Source organism: Corvus kubaryi, unplaced genomic scaffold, assembly GCF_017639235.1.
Source record: "Corvus kubaryi isolate FWS band 111438036 unplaced genomic scaffold, C.kubaryi_AGA036_p1.0 138, whole genome shotgun sequence".
NCBI lineage: Eukaryota > Metazoa > Chordata > Aves > Passeriformes > Corvidae > Corvus > Corvus kubaryi.
The window spans coordinates 22,302-49,696 of record NW_024580672.1 but is presented as its reverse complement, the minus strand read 5'-3'; the positions used below and the strand labels follow the sequence as shown (position 1 = coordinate 49,696).

The 27,395-nt window shown below is 39.5% G+C and overlaps 1 protein-coding gene across 2 annotated transcripts in view; it reads right to left on the bottom strand.

The window, feature by feature from the left end:
* Window positions 1–27,395, bottom strand: part of ZCCHC24 (zinc finger CCHC-type containing 24) — a 109,337-nt gene that overhangs the window by 73,317 nt on the left and 8,625 nt on the right. For both annotated transcript variants that reach the window (XM_042018520.1, XM_042018519.1), the window contains exon 2: window positions 19,040–19,240. In XM_042018520.1, coding sequence (XP_041874454.1) covers window positions 19,040–19,240 — 201 coding nt within the window. The remainder of the gene's footprint in view (window positions 1–19,039; window positions 19,241–27,395) is intronic.

The following is a 27,395-nucleotide window of genomic DNA, read 5'->3' as shown; positions in this document are numbered from 1 at the left end:
AAGGATCTTCTTTGTGATTGAAATTCCTGAGCAGAGTGCACACTGCAGCTAAACTGGGGAGGTCTGCACACAATCTTTCTGTTGTATTTCTGTGGGTGAGTACGTGGTACTGCAGAAGACAATAGCAGATAGGACAGTTCAGTCCTCACTGAACAGTGCATGCGATTATCTTTTGACCTACAATATTTTTATAACTCAGAAGAATTGAACTGTCTAGGATTTTATACATGAAGCAGTATCAAGAGCAGCTTCTGGACCAAAAGTATTCAGAAGCAGTCCATTATTTGGCCTAAAGATGCTGTTATGCAGAGCTCCACACTGATACAGTACAAAGCATTACTAGTGGATGTTGTATGCAAGCTGCCACAAGACCAGAGCTGTCACAGAAAACCTGATATACTTAAGGAAGGTTTCCAAATTCTATTTTCTGTATTTATTTTGTATAAAGTAGTTGTCTCTGCTACTACTAATATTAGTTAATAAATAGTAGTCAAGAGAACTAGCTTTCTAGTTTTCCCATCCCTGTGGGACCAGGCACCTTTGAGACTATGTAGAAGAACAATACCTAGCAGAGTGAATCCAAGACAAGTGACTATACTATAAATTACTAGTAGTCATGCTCCACTTCTGGATAAAAGATGATAGTGGCTGTAACTTGTTAAAAAAAAAAAGGGGGTGATTAGATTTTGTTAGCTGACCAATGCATTCCTCAGGATACCACTACATTTTTCATTTCATCTAGTGCCTGAGATTTACAACTTTCCTCCAAAGAAGTAACAAATTAAGATCTACCTTTGGTTGCAAAATAAAAAACAATTGTCTCCCAGAATTTATCTTCTCTGTTGGTTAACCATCCCCAAGTGCTTTAAGCACATATTCTCTGAACTAGCAGAGTTTTGACTGAGGAATATTTTCCATAGACCCATTATGGTTATCTGCCAGCTGTGCTGGTTTTCTTTCCAGAAGTACACAATTAACTAAAACTCCATGACCACTACTAAAACAAATTACTATCTGCTATATGTTTAACTTCTCTTTCTTGGGTAGCCCTCTCCAGAGCGAAACAGTGTTAGTTAGAGATGAGAAAATTATGAAGACATAAATACTCTCAGAAATGGCACTTGAAGGAGTCACCACCATGATACAACTCTCTCACTAAAATGATGTGCCAAAAGCAGGGATGTTCAGCATAACTAGTTCTTATTCCTTTCTAATCCTTAGTTCCTGTCTTGACTAGCTTAAGCCTCAGCTCTAAAAATATAAAGTTGAAAGGGAAATCAATGCTGGGTTGATTTAATAGTGAGACAGGAATTAGAACAGTGACAACAACTTACACTGGCATTTAGGAACCATTAGTTTGAGTGATGATGTATATTTATGCACGTAGAAGGGGTTCAGGATTGATTTTTAAGCCTTAAAAATGAGCTACTGGCCTTAGAGCAAGCCCACAAAGTGTAACTGAAAGTGTAAGAAGCAAATGGGGAGGGAGAAAAATATTTCAAAGAAACTTCCGTACCAGAATAGCAAAATGACTAGCATCACAAATTCAAACATCATTGGGCAATCATGAAAGCCAGTTAAATAACTTCTCTCCAAAATGATCTGAATAAAAAAAAAAAGTTCATAAAATAATATTTGAGTTTGTTGCTAAGCTTCTATTAGTTTGATAAAACAGCAGCTATGCTGTTTCAGCTGGGGTTTTTTTATGTTTCGTGATTTTCATCGACGCACAAAAGATTTGCGATTTTTCATCAAATATAACTCTGAAGTGCTGTTCTTCTAAAACCTTTTTTTCTTCTAGAATTTTTAGCTATTAGTCTTTATAGATAAACATTTAAGATGTGATATTACCTGCTTGTAATTATACAATATTCCTATAGGGCAGGGGACCATAAGTAGAATTATAATTACACTGATACAAATTATATAGATTGGGTTCAAAGCCAAACATTCAATATTAGAAAGGCTTTTATATTTTGGAAAAATACTAGAACAGCATTGACTCTTACTCATAGTGATGACTTAGTAATTCAGTGTCACAAATTCACCATTCCCTGACTGAGCCCCATAGTTGAATTGGTTGTAACGAGTACTTTTCAGTGTCAAAAGCAATTTAGGGGTGAGTTGAATCTGAAAATAAAAATTCGTTGTTTTTAATATATGGATGCTAAAGCAAACCTGTCTTTTGTTTCACTTTGATATTATTACATGGAGATGTAGCCAAAAAGAGGAACCTAGGTAGTAAGGACTATTAAATCTGAGGAGTGCATGGGATGTGGTAAATAATGAAGAGATCAGCTAACTGATACAGTGATCTCAATCACTGCAGAAGTGGCACAGGATCATCTTTTAGCATAGGCAAATATAAAACTGAAGGGCTACAGCTTGTTACTATAAGTAGAGGTTTTTTCTCAGGAAAGTGATTCAGAATCAGCTAACCTTGAGTTTCCAGTATGACACTATGAAAAAAAATTAACCTTTTTCTTCTTCACTGATGATCTTGTGCACTACAGCACTGGTTTTTTTTGTTTGGTTGTTTTTAATCAAGGCTACTCATTAAAAAGAAAAAGAAAAGCCTAGTCTAATTTAGTTCTCTGAGCAATTAGGTCAGCTGTGCAGAAACAAGCAGAAAGTTTACTACTTCCAAGGATCTAAGTGGGTAGTAAAATGCTGGGAACAGAGCACGCATCTGCCGCAGGCCAGCTCTGCAGCACTGCCTAACCTCTGAGCCAAGGGTCTTGGTGTCAGCTGAGATGCAGGTATTCAAAACTTGCATTGCCAGCCTTGGATCAGAAAGAAGCAGACAGGTTTCTAGGGAGTGGCATTGGACAAAAGGAGAAATGTTTATGTGGAAAAGCATGGAAAAGTACAAGGTACAGTAATTGTTCAAGGAAGTTGCCTTGCCCCCTCTGACAACTCAAGATTGGCATAATCCTTGTGATTTTGAGTTCTTTCCATCACACGAACATGACAGCTATATAAAGTCAGAGTGCCACACCAACTGAAATTCTCAGCTAACAGTATCTTCTGGCTTTTCCTGTTTGATACTATGGACCAGATAATCCATTATTACAAACAGATGCATCCTAACAGACTTGAACAGAATCATGCTCCTTTGTCTTTGAGAGCTGACCACGCTGAGCTTGCCTGCCCTGACCTTTAAAGCCTAACACACAAAACACTGCTGCAAGTTGACGAGAGGTGGTGAGGTAAAACCCAGCAAAGATGGAGAAGAGTGGAGAGCTTGAAAATCCTGTAGTTATGTTTAAAATGGAGAACTAATAGCAAACTCCCTAACTGTAAACAAAATCTGCAGTGCAAGGAATATTCTCTGTCAAGAAGCTGATGAAAATACTAAAGCCAGTGCAGATATTCTGACTTAAAATGGAGTTCTGCTTTAGTTTCTCTTTCTTTCCGTTCTCTCTCATTAAATTGGAACAGAGAAAATGGTATTTGAGGTGGTCAAAATGTGTATTCTATATAATTGTTTCTGCATGTGTTAATCCAATGCATTCAGAGCTTCAGCACCCCCAGCATCTGAAATGCACTGCCTGCCTCAAGAGAAGTTTCCATGTCAGCTACTTAGGTGGGCAAAGTTCTCTCAATTCATTGACTTGACTGTTTTTTTTTTTTTCCCCGGAGTGTATCTGAGGGGAAAAAGCTGCTTTTCATAGTCATGATTATCTGTCATGACTATACCTCTTACTTTCTATTTTATGGGACTGGTAGGATGGTAGTCCTGAAGAAACTGCTTCCAGAAGTGGAAATTGCATGCTGCAATGCATGCAACCCTAATTCTCTACATGACAGTGCACTGTGTCATGGAAAGTAGAACTGTTTTAAGCACAAACAGAGTTTAGGTCCAAGTGACTTCTAATATCCTAGGAATCACTTATTTTAGCATCCACCTTGTTGGACTTTGGCTCTCAGATGGCAAAAAGGTGGCTACTGCATCTTCCTTCACACTGAAAATCTGTTCAGCATGGCTAATACTTAATTCAAAAGGCTCCCCCAGATTCTGTCTTGTGTAGTTGATATGCAGCATGGGAGAGATTAAAGACAGAGTTAGACACTTCTCAGTGGTACCCAGTGGCAGAGGAGATCTGACCCAAAAGGCAATGGGCACAAACTGAAATACCAGAAATTCCCTTTAAATATAAGGGGAGCTGTTTTAGGGTGAGGGTGACTAAACATGGACACAGGATGCCCAAAGGGGTTGTGGTGCCTTTATCCTTGGAGATACTCAACACCTGAGTAGTATTGGACAGGGAGTTGGATTAGCTGATCTCCCCAGATCCCTGCCAGCCTCAGCAGGTTTGTTGTTTTTGTGATTTAATATTCCAAACTCATGTGGAAGGTCTCCTGTAAAGTACCTGTATTTTGAAGAGTAACAGGGAGGATAAAAATGGTATTTAGTATGAAAAGTGTGGGGAGGTTTGCAAACACCAGGGGGTTTTCAACTTTAGAAGTTTAATATGGATGTGCTGAGCATCCTTTCTTCTTGATTTATATATGAAAGCAAAAGTACCTTAGACTAGATTTTGAAGAGGACTGAGTGCATGACAATTTCTTTTTTAAATACCTACAGATCTTTAGTGGAGAGTTTTCAGCTGTCTTCACTTTTTATGAAAATTTGAGCAAACATATTTCCTGGTCCCATACTTCTGTTTAGTTACATCTGTATGAAGTGACACTACATTAGCAACAAAGGTTCAGCTTTTGTGGTGGAACACCAGTTGTTCCAGTTCTGTATTCTGTGGGATGTTTATCTGATCAGTCCACATTATTTTCTCCAACAGAATATCAGGGAGTCAGGGAGGGCTTAAAAGAAAAATCAGCTGACAGATGATCTGTCTTCTGGACATGTACAGTATGGTACTTCTTACAGTGTCCAAATTCAGTTATTTATCTCTACCTTAAGTAAGAAGGAACCAGGAATTTTTTTTTTTTTTTTAAAGAATCAGTAGGGAATAAATCAACTTTACAAGGAGGCAGTGAATATTTACTGCTGGTTACTTAACTGCTGGCTAAGTCTGACATGGAGTCCTACTAAAACCTACTCTGGGCTTTTTCAAGAATTTCAAATTGCTTTTTCATAGATCTGAAACTATACATTTAACTAATTCTGCTCACTGCACTTTGGCTATGTTTCTTGCTGTAACATAACCACCCAAGGTATGCTAAAATATCCAGAGAAGAAATCACTGTGTTTTAACTTGCAAGATGTGCTAAGCAGATAAACAACATCTTTTCTAGAGTGATTAATAAAATGGCAGTGATGAACGACATGACAGCCACTAGAGATTAAAAGAAAATAATGGAAAAAAGGTTGAGTTTGAAAAAGCTAGATGAGGCTTGTTTTTCTGGGAACTGTATACAAGGAATATGAGAGCTGTGCTTTCTACTGCCCATTACACCCATTTTGGTGTGCTAAATATCCATTCTTCAGCCTTAATTCTCTCACACCAATGGAAGGCACCTCAGAAAGGAGACAGAATGGGTCAAAATATTGATCTTAGATACTCTGGCAGATAGATGAGGGATTTAACTTCAGCAGCTGGATAAGGAGAGGAATTGATTGGGAAGGAATGTCAAGAATGGAGGTGAGATAAAGAGAAGGTATGACATGATGCAGAACATGGGGTCAGCAGGGTCAGACCCTCTGTATGCGCTCCAATAATTCTGCTGGAGTGAGACAACAGCCAGTTTCTGAAGGCTGACCATCCAAAGTTGCTTATATCTGTCTTCAGTTCCTACTGAAACAAATAGGTTTTTTACACAGACAGAGATGGCAGCTGAAGTCCTTATTTAAGTAACCTTAGGGTGATGCTGCACAGTGCCCTCTGATTATTTTTCAACAGCTGGTAGTCTTCAGGTGACAGCTGTCTTCTCACTTCTCTCACTTCCCTGGCTCTTATCTCTACTAGCTTCTGCTTTTGGCCCTTATCAGACATCAAATATATCAGGGGCTTGTAACAGAGAAGACTATGAGGCAGAAAGAAAAGACATGATAAGAAATGTTTATAGAGAGAGATGCTTTCATAAGATACTTCTTTTCCTTATGTAAAAGAATGGCAAGCTCCAAGGTGATTTGCATCTTCATGGAAAGGATCATTTAGCCTGCCCCCTTCAAGAGCAGTGACTGATTACAGCTCTGCCACTGGTCCCCACTGTGGTTTCTGTGCACAGTCATCCTGTTGAATCTCTGTGTACAGCTACCAGAGGAACTGGTTAAAACAACACAGGCTCTAATGCAAAGTCTGCACACTGCACCCAGCTCTTAACCATCCATCATCACAAGTTATGACCACTGTGAACCACAGTTCAGATAAGAGCAGCTCATGAATAATGAACAGCTTGATAACCTGGGCCAAATACATAGTAGTGAATGTGTACTTTGAAGTGCCTGTAGTTACAGAGCAGTTCCCTTTGTAGGAGGCACAAATTTCAATAACTCTGTTCAGTCTGACAGCAGAGAGGTCTGGAGCCTTTGCAGATGCTGAACTGTTACTGAGCAGCATCCATGAGTAACTGTGCTGTTTGACAGCTGCAAGATTTACCTCCATCACAACAGGTCTAATCACAGCATTCCACGGAAAAGAGTGCAATAGTGAAAGATGTGGAGCTGTGGCAGCTAAATCTACAGATTGCATCTCAACAAGTAGGGTTACAGGACTTTTGCATCAGAAGTAGCCTGGCCAGTGGCCCGCAGCAGGAGCAGAACTTGCCCAGGTCTGCAAGCACCATGGTCAGACAGATCTGGGAGAGGTGCAGCCACTCAGAGGAGGCCACTTCTGTCGACCACTCAGCTTTCAGTCACAAAGGAAACTTCTTGCAGCAAAGCAGCACTTTGTGACTTGGCTTAAGTCAAATATAGTTGAAATGAGGAAAGCTTGCAATGCCTCACATGTGCCTATGGAAAGATGCCTCTCAGAGTCAAAACAAACCCTGATGCGTCCTACTGTTATTGGAAGCACAGAAGACACCACTTTTAATTATTCATTATTAATGAGTTATTTCATTATTCAATAATTCTTCAGTAGTAGCACTGACTTTGGGATATACAGATCTGTTTAGGGCTCAGAGTAACTGATAACATAATCACTCAATTTCTTCTCACTTTTCCACCAAGAATCTTGACTTGCTATCAATTTTACCTTCAAACCATCCCCCTGCTGCCCTCTGCTCTCTGAAAACACACTGAAATCTAAAGTTTCAGACATTCTAGGAATCTTTCCTGATTCTTTTTTTTTCCATTCTCTGAGAAACCCGATCCACCAGAAGGGTGGAAGAGCTTATTGTTTTTTCGTCTGACATCTGGATTTCATTAGCAGACTCATGCGTGCTGAATCAGGAATGGGAGCTCAGACGAAAGCAGATGAGAGTTAAAATTACGTTAATGCTAAAAAAAAAATGCCCCCTTCTCCAAATTTGCAAACAAATACAACGTGTGAGTCATGTTGTGAGCTCAGCACAAACACTGCAGCCATATTAGCTGTACCCACTAATACTGGATATATCGCACCTCAAGCAGCTAGAAAGAGCATTGTATTATTTACTTGTACATGTCAGTATGTTAAAAGACCCCAACCAAACCTTTCCAGTAGTTTCATGTTAATACCACTACTTTGCAGGTTTGTAGTGTCTCCTCCCCTTCATAGTATGAAAGGAAATAATTCATCACAAACCAACCATAAAATTACAGTCAAGACTTGCTGCTTAGGAGACTTCTGCAAACAACAGCAGCAAGAGAGACAACTTCTTTAAAAGCTTAACAGGAGTGTTAGGAGCGGCTGGAAAGTCACACTGTTATTAATGAGCATAGCTTCCACTGCAGAAATAGTAATACAAGCTGTAACTCTGTGTCAGAGCTGTACACAGTGCTATGATAACTGATAGACTGGATGACTGAGAGAGCTCAACTTATTTGCTAAGGCTGATAGTTGCTGGCATACAATATCCACCTTTACAACCTGCTTCATCCTTCTTCTCTCTCCCAGTGCAGGACATCTGACTCCCAGACCTCGAGTGCCACATTATCTAGTCAGACAGCCCTGTCTTCTACAGGCTCCAAGAAAATGAGAAGACTCAAAGTATCATTTGTGTCTGGGTCACACAGAGAAAGGGAGATTGACAAGAAGCTTTTGGTCATGTTTTAGAAGATCTGATGAGTCTAGGATAAGGAATCTAGCAAAATTGCAAAATGGTAAAAAGCTGAGAGGGTAGAGTGATTACAGATACTGGAGAACACCTGAAAGAAAAAAACCTGGAGAAAAACATGGAAGTCAGGCTTTGACACTCCCCTGCAAGTCACCTCAACAGAAATTCATGTAGCATTGAGACAGGTCTCTATTCCCTCTTGAGGGCTTCACCTACACATTTGAGGACCACATGACATCACACAGGATACAACTGTGTAATATACTTAAATTAGCTGAAAATTGATAGAAATCTTGAGTCACTAATGCACAAGGAACTAGCATGCTGTAAAAGCACAATATGGTTAGTTTCCTATGTGTTAGGGAGCGTTAGGGAGGGCTGGGGTGTGCACTTGGGCTGGCTGTTCTTGGCTGCCAGGCGGTGTGGGCAGCCTGGCTCAGGTGCAAGTATTGATTTGCCTGGGCTGTTGCACAGTTTTAACTATAGCTGCACACCTGCAATGTGTTTAAAATTAGAAATGGACTTGAAACCAGTATTTTGTATGTGAAATCCTTGAACCTGGGAAATGTTCAGGGTCACTCTGAACTCATGTCCAAGATTTTAGCTTGAGACTGTGTTGAAAGCTAGTTGAAATGTGCTCTATTTCTCTGCAGAATGAAAAAAAGAATTATTTACAGGGCTCAATAACACAGAAGATCTCAAAAGGTGCTGCTGTACTCCTATGCACATTTCTGCAGTCAGGGAATGAGTTAGAAACAAAGAGTAGCAAGTTTCTTGTGGAAAATCAGTCACAAATCTGAGGATAAACTAGTTACCAAGATTATGTCATTTCCAAAATGTCTGCTGTTGCTGCTAAAATCCCCAAATGTTTCAACTTAAGTGCCTGTATATGGGCTTTATTGCTTTAGGTAATAACTTGGCACTGACCAGGCTCTGAAATAAAAGGCTTATTCTTTGTTTTCTCTAATTACTATACAAACATTTTAGCTTTCCTGCCAAATGAAGGACATTTGGAAGAAAATTGTCTTAAAACCTTTTTTCTCAATTTTTTTGTCTTAAAAAATCAAGCCTCTACAAACCTGGGAAATGCCTCCTTAAATAACAATCTTCTATTAGTAACATGACTGACAATTTATAGTATAAAATATAAAATGTTAAGGAATGAAGTTTACACTGAGTTTACCCCAAGCCTCACGCCTACGAGGCTGACATTCCCTATATCAGTATAGCACAGACATGCGTTCCTGATCCACACAGTGCTGCCTTCTCTCCTGCTTCTCTCTCTCTCTCTGAAGGATGTCTGAAGGATATCTACAATCCTACCAGGCACAGATGACAATAGGTACCTGAGAAACTCTGCTCACATCTCATAGTAGACCTTTCCATAGCTATGAAAGGAGACATATCCAAATATATAAGGTTCCTTCTACATTCATTGATATAAGCCAGATACAGTAAAATACCACCAGTATTTGTGCTATACCAGGGAAATGGAACAGGGATTAACTTCCATTTAGTATCTTAATTTCTTGAGGGAAGTGATACAATGGGAGGGACAGGCAGGACTGACTGGTACATGCTGACAGCAGGAAAATGAGAGGGGCCTCCTGGGTTAGATTTGTGCCCTCACAATCTACTGACTATCCCAGGACAACCAGGCAAGCAAGGAGGGGCTGAGCTGCCACTGTTGGCTGTTGCCAGCAGAAGCTGCTGATCTGTCTTGAGCCATTTGCTCTTGTTCACTGCTTCTGCTGTTCGCCAGCTTCCTCCTCTGGACAGTAACTTAAAAAGAAAAGGGAGGGAGAGACACAGCAGCTCATGCCCCTGACAGTCACTTTCTCCTCAACCACCAGAGTTTCCCATTTCCATGACACCATCCCAGCCTCTACTCAGACTTTGAAGGCCTTCTGTAACTGGGCATGTGGTTTATCAGGGAAACAAGGTTAAAACTGGGAAAGAGAGTTGAAATATTTGTACATTTGGCAGATGTGAAAATTTTTGGAATTTCAAACCAGAAACACCAAGATATAAATGTTCATTTTGGGTAAATTAAGCTTTTGAAACATTTCCAAACAAATTCTTGCAAAACAAATTCAAACCATTGCAAAGTAAAAAGCTTCCACTTCAGGTGTTTGCTTCAACTTTTGCTTTTTCAGCTGAACAGCTTGTTGAAACATATTTTCCTGGAGAAAATTCCTGTCAAAAAAAAAGTTATTTGATTTGTTTTTTATATATAGATTAAATGAAGCTACCTTTTTACAGAAAGTGGTTGTGCATGGACATTTTGACAGGTAGTATGTTTAGGGGGGGCCTCTTTCTGTATTTGATGTTGTAATAAATGCCTGTTTGCTTCTACCTTTATGTTTTAGCAGTATTGTATTTTGCAAGAGTATTTTATTTAAAAGCACAGTGAGGAAGGGCTATGGTAGATATTAGAGCTGGGAGACATTTTGATGAGCAGTGATCTCTTATTGCAGAGCATGAAAATTTAGTTAATTTTCATAAATCATATTATGATTAAATTTGATGGGGACATTGGGAAGTCACCAAGTCCAACCTCCTGCTCAAAGCAGGACCAACATTGAGTTCATGTCAGGTTTACCATGACTTTGTCCAGTCAGATCTTGAAAGCTTCGAAGCATGAATGGAAATTCCACAATCTATATTTCACACTAAGCCAAAATACTTTTATGAAGTGAGAAAACATGATTCACTTAATTTTCCATTATTCACTTCTTATCAGTGTGAATGAGGAATTGATAAACTAGTGTGGTTTTTTTACCTGGTAGTTCTCTCTTTACCTTATCTATAAATCAGCTTGTGGAGGGCTGGAAACCAGACCCTACTTTCCCCCTCAGGAGGAATGCTCTCAGTACTAATTTCCAAGCTAAACACCTAATTATGGTTTATCAGGAGTTTTACTGCAAACTAAGCAAATACCAAATTGTTAGTAAACAGAGTTCAGATTTAGACAAATCCAATAGCAATGTTCAGTTTACTCCAAAGGAGTTTATGGAAGTCTCTCAGTGACTTGCACAGGATTTGGATCTGGTTTATTGCGCAGGGTTTTTAACTATAAATTACAGATGTTTAAGATAGTGAATTGTAATATTAGCATGCAGATATGCAATAGCAGAAACACAAGGCTGGGAGGTGCTTGGGGATGTTCTCCTCACTTGTCCCTGGACAGGATCACCAGTGCAAATCTTGATGTCTGTTTATCTACACTGTTCTGAAAGCCCTCCAATGATCAAGAGCCTTCCCAGGCACTCCACTTCAAGGCCCCACAGTTAGAGCAGCCTAGCTGAAGCCCAGCCACTCATTAGCTGTGGCTATGGAAAACAAACTGTGCCCTTCATGCAAGGCTTTCTACATATTTGCAAAATTTTAATGTGACTCTTTGTGGGAACAAACAACACTGGTTCTTCAGTCTTTCAACACAAGTCATGTGTCAGAGACCCCAAACTGATTTTTCTCCTCTCTACTTTACCCTGAATTTCTGTGCCCAACCTGGAGCCAGATGAGGCTTTATCAGTGCTAAAACCTTATTCAGTTTAAATGCCAGGTATCCTTATGGTTTTGCATTTAAACAGTAATCTTTTCCTGATATCCACCTTACTGCCAGTTGCCATGAAATTATCTAGATAGTGAATATGCAAATGAGATTCAAAGGTGAATAAAAAGTAGTTGGAAAACCTCAGTGAAATGAAATCCCATTCTGTGGTGGATGATCCAGCACCTGTCACACAGCCCACTGGCAACTATCACACAGGACCCGGGACTCCACTCCAGGGCCACTGGAAAGACCAAGCAAGCATTGCTCTCTTAGAGTATTTGCCTTTATCACCTCTGTTTGCATTGCATTTCCCACAGGGATAAAAAAAAAAAGGTTTGAACTTGTATTAGCATACAAAGACTGAACTGCAGTAATAATGGCTTAGTCATGGGCCTGAAGGAGGAGTTTGGTTTTGGCTGGACTTCCAGACTTTTGGGAATGTAATGTCAAGTAGTGTGCTAGACAGGAAAGGGGCACAGACACAGTTTACTAGGTATTTTCTGTTTTCTTTTTCACTATCTAGCTGCTCGTACTTTGGTATGTTAGGGTTCAGTATCTTCTTCTCAAGCCCTCAGTTTATCAAACAACTGGACATAAATGCCACATACTATAGACACAGCTTTAAAACAAGAACTTTGGGAACATGCTTTCAAAACAGGGCTCTTCAAATCCCCTCTATTCACGGACAGCTGTCTGAATTATTTGTCTCTGATAAACAGAACCCATGACACGTATAGTTTATTGGGAATTTCCAAGACAATGCACAATAGGTATTTTTTGATCTTTCAGACTCTTAAACAGCTTACATTTCTAGAGGTAAGATGGATGTGACCAAATTATAGCCCACTATACTTTGGTTACAAGATTTCTGCAAGTCTTCACAACAGAAGTAGAAATTCTCTGAGAAAGTATATTCAGCTAATCTCAGAAATGCTGAGAAAACTTGGCAGAGCTAAGTTCAAGCATATGAGAACAAAAAATAACAGACCTGCAATAAATTTTGTAGTATATTTAATATCATGGAGTTGTCAAAGTGGATCCATGTGAGGATAAAAGAAATTAAAAAATCTTAGCCAAGTCCAAATCATCTACAATAGTTTAATGCAGGTTCTGAATGAAAAAACAGGCATAAATTAAAGTAGTATGTTGTGTATAAAGAGGACTTTTGAGAGCCTCACATTCTTCCAGTATCTTGTAATGAGGAATTTTAGTATGTGCATAAGTATTTGCAGAATGAACACCTAAAAGCTACAATTTCTTATACAATTTCTTTCTTTCACCTAAAAGCTACAACTCTATGTAGGTGAAGAAATGTGCACTATACAAAATGGAGTAATGTATCTAAATGTATTTCAAAGCTAGAATATGAAGGGGCTGGACATACAGATTTTTTTTTCTGGAGTGCCACACGTAGTTGTACAGCAGAGATTTAACACTGTTGCTCCTTGTAATACAGGCTAACAGGTTCTCTCTCAGCACTGATCTTACTAACATCAGTGCTACTGCACCAGGTGTAAGTTTAACTGCTGTCTTCTTTTATTACATGTCCTATATTTTCACCTTTACCTCTGCAAGAAGGATACTCATTTTGGTGATTCCAATACTGCTTTATTCATATTAGGGATTCCACTGTCAGGGCTTTGCTAACTCTCTAGGACAATAGAATTGGAGCATAAATAGGAGAGGCCTGTACAGCACCAGATTAAATGCCAGCAAGTACACTCTGATCAAAAACTATCATGGAACCTGAAAAATTGAGCCCATATAGATTCCTCCAAGAATGGGGAGATTGACCTCTCATCCTGTAACTGAGTAACAATAACCATATTTCACTCAGTTCAATACAGAAAAGACACATTTATTCGGAGGCCATCACACAATATCCAAAAACCTACTGTAAAATGTAGCAACTGTCAAAACCTATTATTTTCAGAGTGAATGTTAAGATTTTCTAAAGTCTGCAATCTCCTTTAATTCCAGAGCTCTTTGAAATATCTCTTTTACTTTAAAAGAAAGATAAATTCCAAGAGGTTTGTGTTTGTTTTGTTTTTTAAAAAATTAAGATTTCTGAGCTAAAACCCAGAAAGTTAAATGTTTTCCATCTTTGTAGGGATGCTAGATTTTCCTCATTGCTATCTTAGTCAGCCTTTGGTACCTGGAGAAATCACAGCTGTGAATTCCTTAAATGTTATGTACCTTTGAGATCCTTGCACAACCATGAAGCACAAGACAAATCAGATGAATGTTTCAGGCATGAGAGTTGCTCCAGTCTTGCAGCCAAATGGCTGCCTGCTGAGCCAGCTCTACTGCCAAAGATCCACTATATCTGACCACAGGGAGGGACAGCTTCAGGGCAGCATGATCTGGCAGACCAAGCTATGGACTAAGAAAAAAGGACTAAACTCAGCTTGACACTGATTTCTTCCACATCCTGCATGAAACCACAAAAGCAAATCTATGTGAACTCAAGCAGCCACAGCAATTACCTACTGCTCCCATTGACTTGAATATGTGTTCTCAAAGTACTTCAGTTTTACAGGATCTGCTTCAAAGATCGCTGTTGGCAGTGGAAAGACTCCCAGTGTTGGCCACATTAATATGGACCATGCCATGCATTTCAGCCATAGATTTAAACATGCAGTGCAAAAAGAGACTAATGGTTTCCCATTACATGTATGTATGCAGCAGTATGTCTGTACTTCTGTGAGCATGCACATGCATTCTCCTCTCTAAGTACCATGTACAATTGGGAAACACGCTGTGCAACATTTCTCTGTCTCCCAGAAACAAGGAGAAATAGTGGCAGCGCATAGGAATTTGACAGTAGAACAGTGATATTTGCCCATTTTATTTCCCCACTAAGTCACCATGAGGTAAGGGTTCCTTGCCTGTGCAGAAGTTCACAGGAACTGTCAGAAAGTTTTTTCAATGAGCTTGGCACTGGCACAGTATTTGAATACAGTTAGGACAGAGACACCAGTAGATGGAACTGGTGCTTGGCAGAAACACCAGGTAGAGCAGTTTGAAAGTTCTGAATACAGAGATGCTTTGCTGGATCTCCGAGCTTGGACTTCTGTTGCCTTTACTGCCCAAATTAACAACAGGAATGACATAAGCAATAAGTGAGGTCTACGATTGTGTATTTACTTTCCTCAGTAGATTTTTGAAAAATGGCAAAGATTCAGTCACTCAGCAACATCTTAGAATGTGAACTAGGTGTTTATTTACAAATGTCCATATAGAGTGTATGTAACACCATACCCCATTATTCTATACTTTCTGCACGTTAAACTTATATGACAGGGAGGTCTGAGTTTAGGTTGATGACACCATGGAAGAGCAGTCACATCAATAACATTCTTACAATTTAAAGGAGCAAGATCCATTTTGTATAGGCCACACTTGGTACAAAGGAACTCACTTTGTATTTTATAGGATTTAAAAATAAAGATATAGTGATAATGGATGAAAAGAGACAATGTAACTTTTTTTGAAAGGTCTTCTAATAATTTCTACACCTGCTATATAAAAAAATGTCATAAAGAATCATATCTTTAATACTACTGGCCCAGAACTCCTTGGGTTTTGTCCTAGTAAGGGAAAAAAACCCCTTCGGTTACCATGCATGTGTACAGTACCTTTGAGTACACAAATAAGTATACAAAGTTTTGACAGGTCTATATACATATATATTTATATATCGTGCAATCAACCACTAGTAAACCTGATAGGAAAAGTGCGCTCATTCCTTACCTTCCTTGCTATTTAAAGAGAAAGAACTTGTTTATTTTTATTGCACTGTCAGTGATAATTTAAGAGCACTGCTATATTAAGAGCACTGCTTTTAACCTTTATTCTCTACAAATTTTTCAGTTCATTCAAGTCAATGAGAATTCTGTATGTGCAAGAGTATCAGAGAGATATGAGTAAGATGTTATTTTCTAAGCCACTGAAACTCACAAATTAGTTTTGGAAAAAATGTAGGCTTGCTATAAAGATGATAGTAACGATAAATGCTGGGGTTTTTATAGACATAATTATTGCAACAAACAGCTTTTTGGAAATGTAGGCAAATTGGAAATGATGAATCACAGTCATAACATTGCTCTTTTTTCTGGTAGTTTCTTAAACAGAAAAAAACACTTTCTATCACTATATATGACACAAACTACATGCTAAAATAATAGAAGTCTGCTAAATCCCATTTAAATTTTCAAACAGAAAATTGTGGACACGATACTAGAAAAATTGCAGATACCTGCAGTACTTAAATACTAAAGCTGGCAATTTTTGTTTATAATTATTTAACCTCCTGGAATATGAGCATTACTTAAGATATAAATCTGAACCGGTACATGCATTTTCATCAACTTTTACAACAACAGAAAAAGAACATATCTTTTCAGTGGTCGTAACAGGCAGAATTAAGGGAGGATATTAAGTTCTAAAGTTGTTGCACAATTTCTTTGCTATGAAGAAAAAACTTCATAAAACACCCCATTTCAAAATGTGTTTCTTATTAGGCAGTTTCATAAAAACAAAAGAAAAATACTGTATGATTTACTGATACGCATCAGATGAGTTTATCTCTTTTCTCTATCCAGGTTTAAGTACTTTAAAAACACATAGCTACAGACCTTTTTTTTTGGTAGGATTTGCTAAACGACTTTTATTTTTGATAGCACTAGCAAAACTAAGCATCAAACCCTAAGATTTTAGGCAGCTCATATGTCATAGGTTAGCAATGTTCAAATTAAGAAATCAGTTATTGTCAAAAGCAGTGGTAACAAATGGGGACTTTATGACAAAAGCTTGATCCTGCCATTGGTGCTCCCTTCTTGTGTACAATGTTTTCAAGGTTTTGAACATAACTCGTGTACACAGGGTCATCCTCTTTAGAACTGTCCTCAAAATCAGGTAACATAAGGAAAGTGTGTGTGTTTCTGTGAATGCTTAACTCTGCTTTTTTTCAAGACAGTTGCTGATTAAACCAGAAAGTACTTGCCTGTGTTAGAAGAAATCTCCAGTTAAACAGAATCAATTTCATATTACCTGTCCCTCAACTAACATAAACAGAAACGTGCACACACAGCAGAAGGCACTGACAAGCTCTGTTCTGGGGTGCCACATGTACATGTGGTCATGCATGTGCAAGGAGATGAAAAGCACAAGAGAACAGCCATTAGAAGGACAGGGGAATAGAGGGGCTCTACACTTTTTGTGAAGAGACTGAGAAAACCTGGCTTGCTTAGTCCTACAGAATGAATGCTGAGAGAGGATATGATTGCAGTCTATTAATACATCCTGAGATAAACACCAGGGAGGGATAAGAGCTATTTCAGTGGAGCACAATGTTGGCAGGAAAACAAATGACTATAAAGTGGCCATGAGTTACACTCGTCCTAGAAACTGTAAGATTTCTAGTTAGGAGAGGATTGAGGTTCTGGAGCAGCTTCCCACACCAGCAGTAGCAAGGGCAAAACACTGCAATGCTTCCCAAGTAAAACCTGATCAGTTTTCGAAAGGGGCTATATGATACGGCTGCCTGTAACCATAGACTGCATGCGGTGAGAGAGCAGATGTTCCCCTGTCCTGTGTTCCTTTACTCATTGCTCCCAAGCTCACAGGACAGTCACAGAGTATGCCAATAGGAAGTCTTTCCATTTCCTGGTTCACAGAGAAATTGAAGACTTTACAAATGAAATCTGAAAAAAAATTATACAGGATACGCAATTTAAGAGAATTAGTGTTTCTACACAGCCCTTAATTATTCATATCTCCTGGATTTCTGTGCGTGTCTTCAATTTTCACTCACATGTTTAATCCCTAGTGCCTCAAACCATAAAAATACCTGTGAAATAAACAATGCATTACTGCTCCAACACTGACACATTCACTTGGGACCATCTGTGTGAGCTGCAGCTTGCACATACTGATTGTCAAGTGACCTGTTGCATGCACTTGGTTTCTCACACAGCACGGCAAAGCACAGCCACCCACCCCAGTCCAGCAGTTTCTCACTCTGACACATATTTAGTAATTGGAGTTTCACTCCTCTTGTTAATTAATGTATGCTATTACATGGTCTTATCTTCACATTCTTCTGTAACATGCTAAATTAAGTAGATACAACACAGACGTCTATACCCCAGAGTACTTTTGATCTCCTAGTAAAGAAAATTTCATTTTTTTCCTAAAGAAAATTCTTAATCTAGATTAAAATAAGAACAAGTAAAAATATTTTCAAGTGCCACACCCAAGACTGCAAATGAACTATTAGAATTAGAATTAGAATTAATTAGAATTAATGAAAGATATACAGCAAAAGTAATAAGGTTAGTCTACGCATAACAGCAAGAGGAATACACTCAAAGCTCATCTGATGTTAGACTTGATTTCATGCTGACCTTGCTCTGCTGGCAGATGTTTTTCTGCCTGTGTTTTGGTTTATGAATGTCTGACATCCTCAACAGCAAATTAACTGTAGTTAATTTTATGCAGATTAATTCTGCTGAAAGTCACACAATAAGAGGAGAGGAGGTTAAAGTCATAACGATGTGGATGCTGGTAATGTCCACATCTGTGTTTTTAGAGTATTGGCAGCATTTTAATTTCCTTGGGACTCTATATAGGATGTTGCTGAAATTGCGAAAGTTTAAGCCAGCAACACAACTGCGTCCAGCTGAAGCTTGGGAAAATTAAGAAACCTGGTACACTGTGGCTTGGGAGCCTCAGGAAAAAAAAATAAATTGCAGACTGGCAAGCGGTTTTAGTGCACACTGCTTTATACCTCTTTTCAAAGGAAATAAATATTGCCAGCTTTGCCACTACAGAAAAGTTCTAGGAGTCAAAGACCATCACATTTTGTGAAGTAAAGCAAACATCTTCTGTAAGACAAAAAGATTTTGCACCTGGAGCCTGTGTTACTGCAACACTGATTCAAAATTCTCTTCGAATGTAACAATTTCTTCTCCTTTAGCATATGTAACTTTTTATATTAAGTGCCATTGCCAAACTGACTACATAGAGTGCTTCCTGATAGAAAATTACAGAGTAACCATTTTTAAAGTTACCAAAATCTACTCACTCCTGTGCCTAGATTAATGTCTTCTGGAATACTTAAGAGGCAAATGAAATAGTCTACTTTGTCCATCAGCATTGTGATAAAGAATAGATTAAAAGAACACATGGCTAGCTTGGCACTTTGTCAAAATACTTCTTCAGTGTTACTCACTCTAAAGTATTTCAGTCAAATTCTGTGTTGCTAAATCGAGGAATAAAGAAAATCTTGATGAAGATTTTTTCAGAATATATATTCCTTACCTGGGGGCAGTCTTTGATGTAGTGTCCCTTGTTAAAGCAGAGGTGGCACAGGTAGTTAGGAGGTGGCCTCTTGCTGGGTTTTCTGGCTTCTGAAGAAAGGGATAGGTCAGAGAAATGCTCAGTGAGGGAGCTTAACCCATCCACAATGTTATTAAGCGAGCCATAAGGTGATGCACTCTTGTAGAGACTGCTGCTCAGAGCCTGCAAAAGAAAACAAATAAGTCACATGCAACATAGTACTGTATTAAGGATTGTTCTGAAGGAGATCAGAATAGGGGATGGATAAAAATAGCAGGAAAAAAAAGTGATTTTTTTTTTCTTAGGAACACAGCTGCATATTCGAGGGGAGCAATATACAAGCTATTAATAAAGAGGTTTCACGAAGGCAGTGCAATGGAGCTGGTCACCCCACTGTTGAGGAAACTATTGAGCTTGCCATGGTTCTCTTAGTCCAACCTTTCCATTAAGCAATGATGGCTTTCTTGTGTTTGACCATAATGCATTCATAGCACAGTTGGATTATGCAGGCAAAAAGCTCAAAGAACAACTCACAAAACAGAACCCTTTTGTGTCCAAAACTACTTACGCAAAGAATATTGAAGTCAGGGAAAGGAAAAGAACGCCAAGAAAAATGTACAGTAACTTTTAATTTCCAGTATGGTTAATCAGACAGTCAACACAGAGTCCCATGTTCAAATAATAACAAGAAGCATTGAGATCTACATCTGCTTTGGATTTCCTAAGGGGGAACCTGCTGTGATTTAAACATTTCCTGATAAACAGTAAATACCCAGGTTTTGTACTTCACCTCAACAGGATCTTCCCTCTCCCAATCTGCAAATCAAAATCAGTAACTCCTAATTTGCTATTCAGTAGTTTTAGAACAGCAGGAAACCCATCAACACCTAAATAGGTATTCTCCCTAATGGAGATAACAAGGATTAATTCACTTTAACCTCTTAAAGTTCAAAAGAAACTGCATAGTGGAGTTCAAAAAGTAAATAAAAACTCTTTAAAAAAATTAACATCATAGTGAATCACTGTAGAAATAGGACCAACTATTGACTGTCCTTTCCATCCTCACATGATGGGACACATCTCACATAGTGTTTCCACCTTAGGTCATTACATGCTATGCTCATGTAATTCTCCTGGCATCAGAGAATTACTGCTGGCTTAGGGGAAAGTAAGGTAAGAATAGGTCCAATCTGTGCCTCTGTGCCTTAATTCTATTGAATTCAAATATTTCAAAGGGGTCTTCATATATGTTTTCATATGTTTATACATGCTATATACATTTTGAGGACATGCATTGAAATTGATTTAGAGTTTGTGAAATAAATCTGAAATCAAATTTCTTTCAGAGATCTCAAACATTCAGGGTGTCTGCACAGTGAGTGTTTTCTGGATGACAGTCGCATACCAAAAAAATCGTATTAAAGCTCTAGGGACAAGTACCTGGGTGAGACCCAACTAGCCCTGAATCCCATCCCACCACAGATGGTATACACTGTACAGAAACATTCAGCCTCATAATCTGCTTCACCCACTTGCACTATAGTCAAACACAACATGCTGAGCTCCACTGACCCCTCTTGCAAAGCTGAAGCTGGTGCACAGCAGCAGGATCAATTCAAGGGGCCCCAGAATGGAATCTGATCTCACATGGGACTTCACATATGTCCTGGCACTAAAACATCCTGTATAGCACAGTTCTGTGCTCGTGCAAGATGATGTGGCTGAGAGGAGAAACAGCCACTTTGTTTCAGGGGTTAAAGCCATAGATTTTAAAAGGAAAAGGTATTTCAAAAACTAAAAAAAATATTTTAGCTGCTTTAGACATCAAGCAACCAAAGATACCTCCAGTGGTCACTGGAATTTATTTTCTAGGATTTATTGGATGCTATTGGAATGAGAAATTCTTGGCATCAAATTTTTAAAAGGAAGGGGAAGTACTGTGGATGCCAAAATAGTATTAATTAAGGGTCTTCAAGAAGTTCTTGTCTCCCTAGGAGCCACTTTCTCTTACACACACTTGGAAAAATATAAAATACTTCTTTTTAAGAGATCCTCTTGCCAAGAGATTCTTAAAGTACTTCACCTGTATTACACACATCAGTAACTTTGCAAATTCCTTATTATCTGATTTTATAGAAGGGTGAAAGTATGGACACAAAACATGTGAAGTCACAAATTCTTTACCTTTTGCCAAAACCTGGAATATCTTCTGGGGATGTAGAGTAACTCCTGCTCATCAGGAGGTTGCTATTTTTGCCCCCAGGGCCAACTCAGTAACAAACCAAAACATATCTATCTGCTGCCTACAGAGGGCTTTGAGTTGGACGTAGAGCATGCAGTGGTGACTGTTTTCTTTCCTACACATCCTTTACACTGAGCTATTGCCCTCATTAAAAGGGAGCAATTTGGAACCACAGCTGGATGCTATGTAACTCACTCCTCCACCAACCCTTCCTGGCACATTTCAGGTCAATACTGAAAAACAAGGTGGCTCACTCTGGCAGCAAACCTTCACAAAGTTTTGTTTCAACCGTGGCAGCCAGAAGCTGTGTCAGAAGCTAGGATCCCATCAGACTGTGGGCTGCACTGACACTAAATCATAACCTTAGCAGCTACCAGTGGTTCTGTGGCCAAAGTGTGGCACAAGTGGCCACCTGGTTCAGCCAGCGGGGCACTTGTGCAATACATGCCACAGCTGGACACGGCACAACATCCAGTCCACACGTGGCACCGTGAAACACTTCCCTATAATCATCTTGAAGCCCGGTGTTAAAAAAGGAAGAAACAAATATAACATCCCAGAAGATGACAGTATAGGAGAAGGTGGACATTGCTGATGTCACTGGTACTTTAAAGAACAGTGCATTCCTTTGGAAAATGCCTAGAGGATCCCAAGGTGCAGCCCATCCCTCTGGGTAGTCAGGCAAACTGATTCAGCTGTTCCTGCCAATCTGACCTGGAAAATGGTCTTAAATCTGTTTGACTCCAAGTCAATGTGAAAAACACATCAATCTGGTACTTGAAAGCTGCTATAAAGAGCACCAACACAAATGGTGCTACATCCTGTTTCTAGCTCTGGAAATCTCCAGTTCTTCAGAAGGAGATGAGGAAATAAGCCATTCCCAAAAGCCAAGTTATATAATAAGGGTGATAATGGGAAAGTTCATCTTGGCCCCTGGAATCAAATAGTGAAAGCTTAGGGCTTGTAATGAATGTGATGAAATGGTGATTGACTCCATTTTGTCATTGTAAAAGACAAGGGGTGAATGAATATTGCTGAGATACATAAAACAGTTTTGGTTTGCTGGCTTTTTTTTCCTTTCTGGGGCACTCAATTGAGCAGAACAGCAATTCAGCCCTCACTAAGTGTTTGCACTGCTGCAAAGGGGATTTTTAAGACAGGTTTTGAATAAAAACTTTGAATTAGCTTCACACCAAAAGGGGATGTCCAGGGGGGTGATTAGAGTGCCAGGGAGAATGTCGATGGTCTCAGACAGAAAACAGAGAGGAAGAAAGAAATGCATTCTGACTCACTCTGGTCTCAAGTGTATTAGTACTCATCTGGGAGGTGGCAGGGAGACTGCTCCTCTCATGAATTCCACCAAAAGCAATGACTGCTCTGCGTTCACAATGCACCACTAGCAAAGCACACTTATTTCTTTAAAAGATAGAGACAATAGTACCTCTCAAATAGAGTCTCATTTTGAGCTTGAACAGGATAGAAAGGATTTGGCACTGAAAGAGTTAGTGCTCTCAAGGCGCCCGAAAGACCACATTGCATGTCCTAATTACAAGGCTCATCAGCCCAGCTGCAATGAATTCAGGATTTCCTTATCTTGCCGTACTGGGGGGATGGGGAACCTGGTGGTAAAACTTAGAAACTGCCTTGGTGGGAGGTTGGAGCTGATACTGTAAGTTTGTCTGTTTGTTTGTTTCCTTCCTATGAAACACATTGACTTAATTGAATATGAATCAAACTGAAAATCTTGTGTTGTATTTTCCAGAGGTAACCTTTCTGCTGGGTAGATCTTTAAACTGTATCTGTTGGTGGTGTTGGGAAGCAAAGTTTCCTTTGTTATTTGTTTGCTCAGTGTTTCCAGTTAAAGGGCACGTAACTGTAAGGTTGCAGTGTGGTCCTTTGTGAAAGAGGCAGCTATTGTCTTCTACGGCTTCCTCACTCTGATTTCCAGTTGGCTACCATACGTGAGTGATTCAAGAGTTCCAGTATTTAATTCACCTCTGAGAAATTCCTATTTAAGTGAATGATTGGCAAATACTCTTGATTCCCCTGGCTGGGTCCCTGCCTTTCGAAACATCTTTTGGGATTGATGTGTCAAGAGACAGAAAAGGAAACACCAAAACACTGAATTTATCTCTTCAGCTTCTTTTTTAGCAATGGTATAATGCTGAGAAAAAAGACAACTGTTGGGAATATGCAATGAAACATTTAAGCAAATAAGCGGCAAGTCTTACTTTCCAAATTTCCCTTTGGTATGTATGGCTACTTTACCTGTAAAGGTATTTTTATAACAGGGACCAGAAAACACAGAGAGCACAAAAGCCTCTCAGTTATCACATTTAAGTCTGAGCCTCTACCAGATCAGCTGTTATTAATAAGCAATGGCAACCTGTTTACGTGGGAATGGTATCTTCTTATTAGGCATGGACTGGAAAAGTAGAGGAATATCTGGAAAAACCAGTTTCTGCCCTAAGTTCAGTCTGTGGCTGCTGGACCCTTAAGGCAGTGATAAAGAGGTACATATCCACCAGTTACCTGAAGCTAGAATGACTTGTGCTGGTTGATGGAGGCTGTATCTGGACTGTGCATATGTACCTGGATCAGTGTCTGATGCCCTCGAAGTTAGTGTGACTTGTGCTCATGGGTCTCTCCACATTTGTTGTAGTTGAGCATACTGAAGTGAGGTCCTGCAGCACTTCAATATTCCTACAATCTAGTCCAGTCATCAATGCTGCCACAACATGAAATAGTCTGAATAACTGAAAAGCAACGAGCAAAGAATTTTTGATGACATTTTTTTGCTTTAGTATGCTGCTGACCTAATAAAGCAGTTTTAACAGACAGAGTTAAGTTTAAGTCAACAGATGCCATGGCTCTTTGAAGTCTGTAGGAAAAGGGAATTGGGTTGCCCTGTCATCAGTATGGAAAAAGTAAGGTTTTCATAGGCTGTAAATTGTAAATGTTTTCCAGCCTATATGATGGTAACCAGGCTAGCCATGCTAATTATTAGCCCTGCACCGAAATGTCAAAAGGTGCTAAAGTTATCAGCTTGGATTTTCACAGAGATAAGAACTGAGTGGTCCCTGTGCTGTGTCATGGATAAAACAGTAGGACAGAAAAGTCATTGCCCTCGCTCAGTTGCTATTTTCATGTTGGAGGAGAGGGAAACCTGAGCTACCCAAACAGTGTATGTGTAATATACAAAACTTAACCTGAGGGCCTATGGCTGTCTTATTTGCTAGTGTCCTAAGCCTTGCTTTTGACGTGGGCTTTATCCGTGGGGCCACGCAATACGTGTGAAAGCACAACAGTTGCACCAGAAGACAACCATGTTTGGAGAAGAGCACTTAAAATCTGTGGCTTCTCTGTGCTTTAGCTCTTTGTAAGTGGTCAAAACAGTTCCCTGGTTTTGTCCCCAAAGAAAACATCAAATGCCAAATCACAGAACAGAACCATGGAATTGTTTAGATTGGAAAAGACCTTTAAGATCATCATCAATGTTTATGGCCAATTCCAAAGCCTTCTGAAAACAGAGGGATTAAATGAAAATACTGTAATAAATTTAGTTGTATTAATTTGAGCCAGAAGAAATAGAGAAGTTTAATTACCAAGGCTGAACTGGAAAACCTCAAAAACTGCTCCTGTATGGCTTGTGTCTGCTTTAGCTCCTCTGATAAATTGGATACTTTTACAAAAAAAACAGCTTAAGAGTTTGTTCAGTAACATTTTATCATTGGAAAACTGAAAGCCAAGCTCATCACTCAGAGAAGAAAATGTTTGCCTGGAGGAAGAAAAAAAAAGACTCAGGCTTCTGTTTCCTTCTGAAGTCAACTTTTAAGTCAGCTGTCAAAAAATCTGGTCTTTGGCCTGACTTTAGTAAAATCTGAATTACTCAAGTTCTCATATAAAACCACAGAGAAATGTAGATTAGCCAAGTAAACCTTAACACATTCCTGGTTAGTTAGACTAGCCAAGTATACCTTAATTCATCCTTCTTCTGTGGGGGGTTTTAGGCAAATACATGTTTATGTTAAACTGCTAACACTAATGTCTACTTCTGAATATTTTCAGATAGATGGCACTAGGCCTTTCCTTCTGCAGAAACAGTATCTTAAAGAGACAACTATGAATGCAGGGTGACCTGCTAGTGGTTATGAAGTGAGTCATTGAAGGGCAATGAATCTTTAATCCAGCAGATAGATCTCTCTAATCCAGTTATTCCAAATCTGACAGCTCAGCTGGCTGTGGCTTCTCAGGTTGTAATTGCTGAGACTCTGCAGCACAGCAAGTGGGTCCAACATACTCCTCTGTGCATGACTCGTGTGTACCTTCAATCACAGCAAGGCTGGAGAGCAACACATGCCACCACCTTGCCTTGCTTTAGATCTGCTGGTCTTTAACACCTGGATTCAAAGCTTTCAATGAGTTTCACAGATCTTAAAAAAACCCTACCTTCTATGTACTATACAGTGGTAAAGTTACTCTGACAGTTCAGGAATTGCTCAGTCACCACCTCCAGGCTTGCTGGAGCTCAGGCAGGCCTTTTAGCTTTCTGCTAGTAGTGTGATCCTCCTTATTTCAGCCTCAGGGGAGGGTTTGCTGTGGATATCAGTGAGGACACTCATTTTACACAATGTACAGGGACCTCACAAAAGGCCTTTAAAGGCAGATGTGGGAGAGCACAGAGATTTTCTGGTCAGAGGTGTGCAGTCTTGAAGGAATTTTCTAAATCTTGCACCAAGCTCTGCAGGGTTCCTTTTCATCTACTGAATGCTCACTGATGTTAAAGAGAAGCTCTAACACATGAGCACTATATTAGGGACAACGGAGACCATTCACGTTGCAGATTACTTTAACACATCCCCGCAGGAGCCCTGGATTCCCAGGCTGTCCCCTGTCTCCCTGCAGCCAGGTCTCCCTGACCTTCGGGGAGAGGCCATGGGGAGGGCCCCTGCCAGGCCCCTCCGTCCCACAGCCACCTCGCTCTGCCCCAAACAAGTCCCTTTGGTCAAGACAGGGTTCTCTGGCGAGGAGGAGGTTGTGAAGGCTGTATAGCATGAAGTGAGGGGAGAAACGGATGGACATGTTTTGATCCCTGCACTTTCTGTTAACATCTCTGCTTCCTGCAGGAAATCTTGTCTCAATCTGACCTGCAGTCTGAAAAACAAGAGTCGAGTTTCCTCTCATTTGGTAGGTCTTTTGACACTCCAAACGCAAGAAAAATAACGCCCGGAAATAGATATGTGCCTGTTCAAGACACACTTAGGAAAGCATTTACCTCCTGTGCAGCTCTTGCATGATGAAAGGTTTTGCTAAGAAATGTCCATTTTGGGTTAAACAGAACTCTAAGTCTGAGACAGTTTTGTTTATATCATTTACATTCAGTAATGCCTTCTTGGCACAGAAACTTCTGCGATGGCTGCCAAAGTTTAAAAGAGGCAAAGCTAAGGTCGCTGTCAGAGGTAGAAACAATACATCATCTGCCCAGAATGGGCCCCTCGCAATGCGCTGAGGGCCTCAGTTCCTGCACTCACGGGAAGACAAAAACTTTTATTAAATTGAATATAGTGAGGAAAATAAATTATTTCTATGTACTAAATGACAGGCTGGAATTTCATTTTGTGACTCCAGCTTTTAGATAGTTTTATCTACATTTAAAGCTAGGCTCTTAATCAACTGTGATACCGCACAGCTTGAAGTGTGATCTGAGCAAGCAAACCTAAAACATCACAATCTGCTTCAGATAAATTATAAAATAACAGTTGAGTAATCTGGTTTCCAAGTAGGTTTGAGGCTCTTTTTTCTCCCCAAGCTGGGACTGTTAGAGGAATGGATCTATTATTCTACTAATTTCAGTCGCAATGTATGTTGGAAAAGGATGATTATATAAGAACACCTCTGTATTTCAAGGATCAGTGATGCTCAAACCCTCTTAAAAACTCTTGCTAGTCCTCCATTTTCAGGATGCAATGACTGTACAATAGATGCTTTGCTTTCCTTTCAACCACAAGTATGCACAGCCCTAATAACTACTTACAAATAGTTGCCTAGCAGGTTCTCTTAGTGTGAAGAAATATAGACTGCAACTCCCCTGCAAAA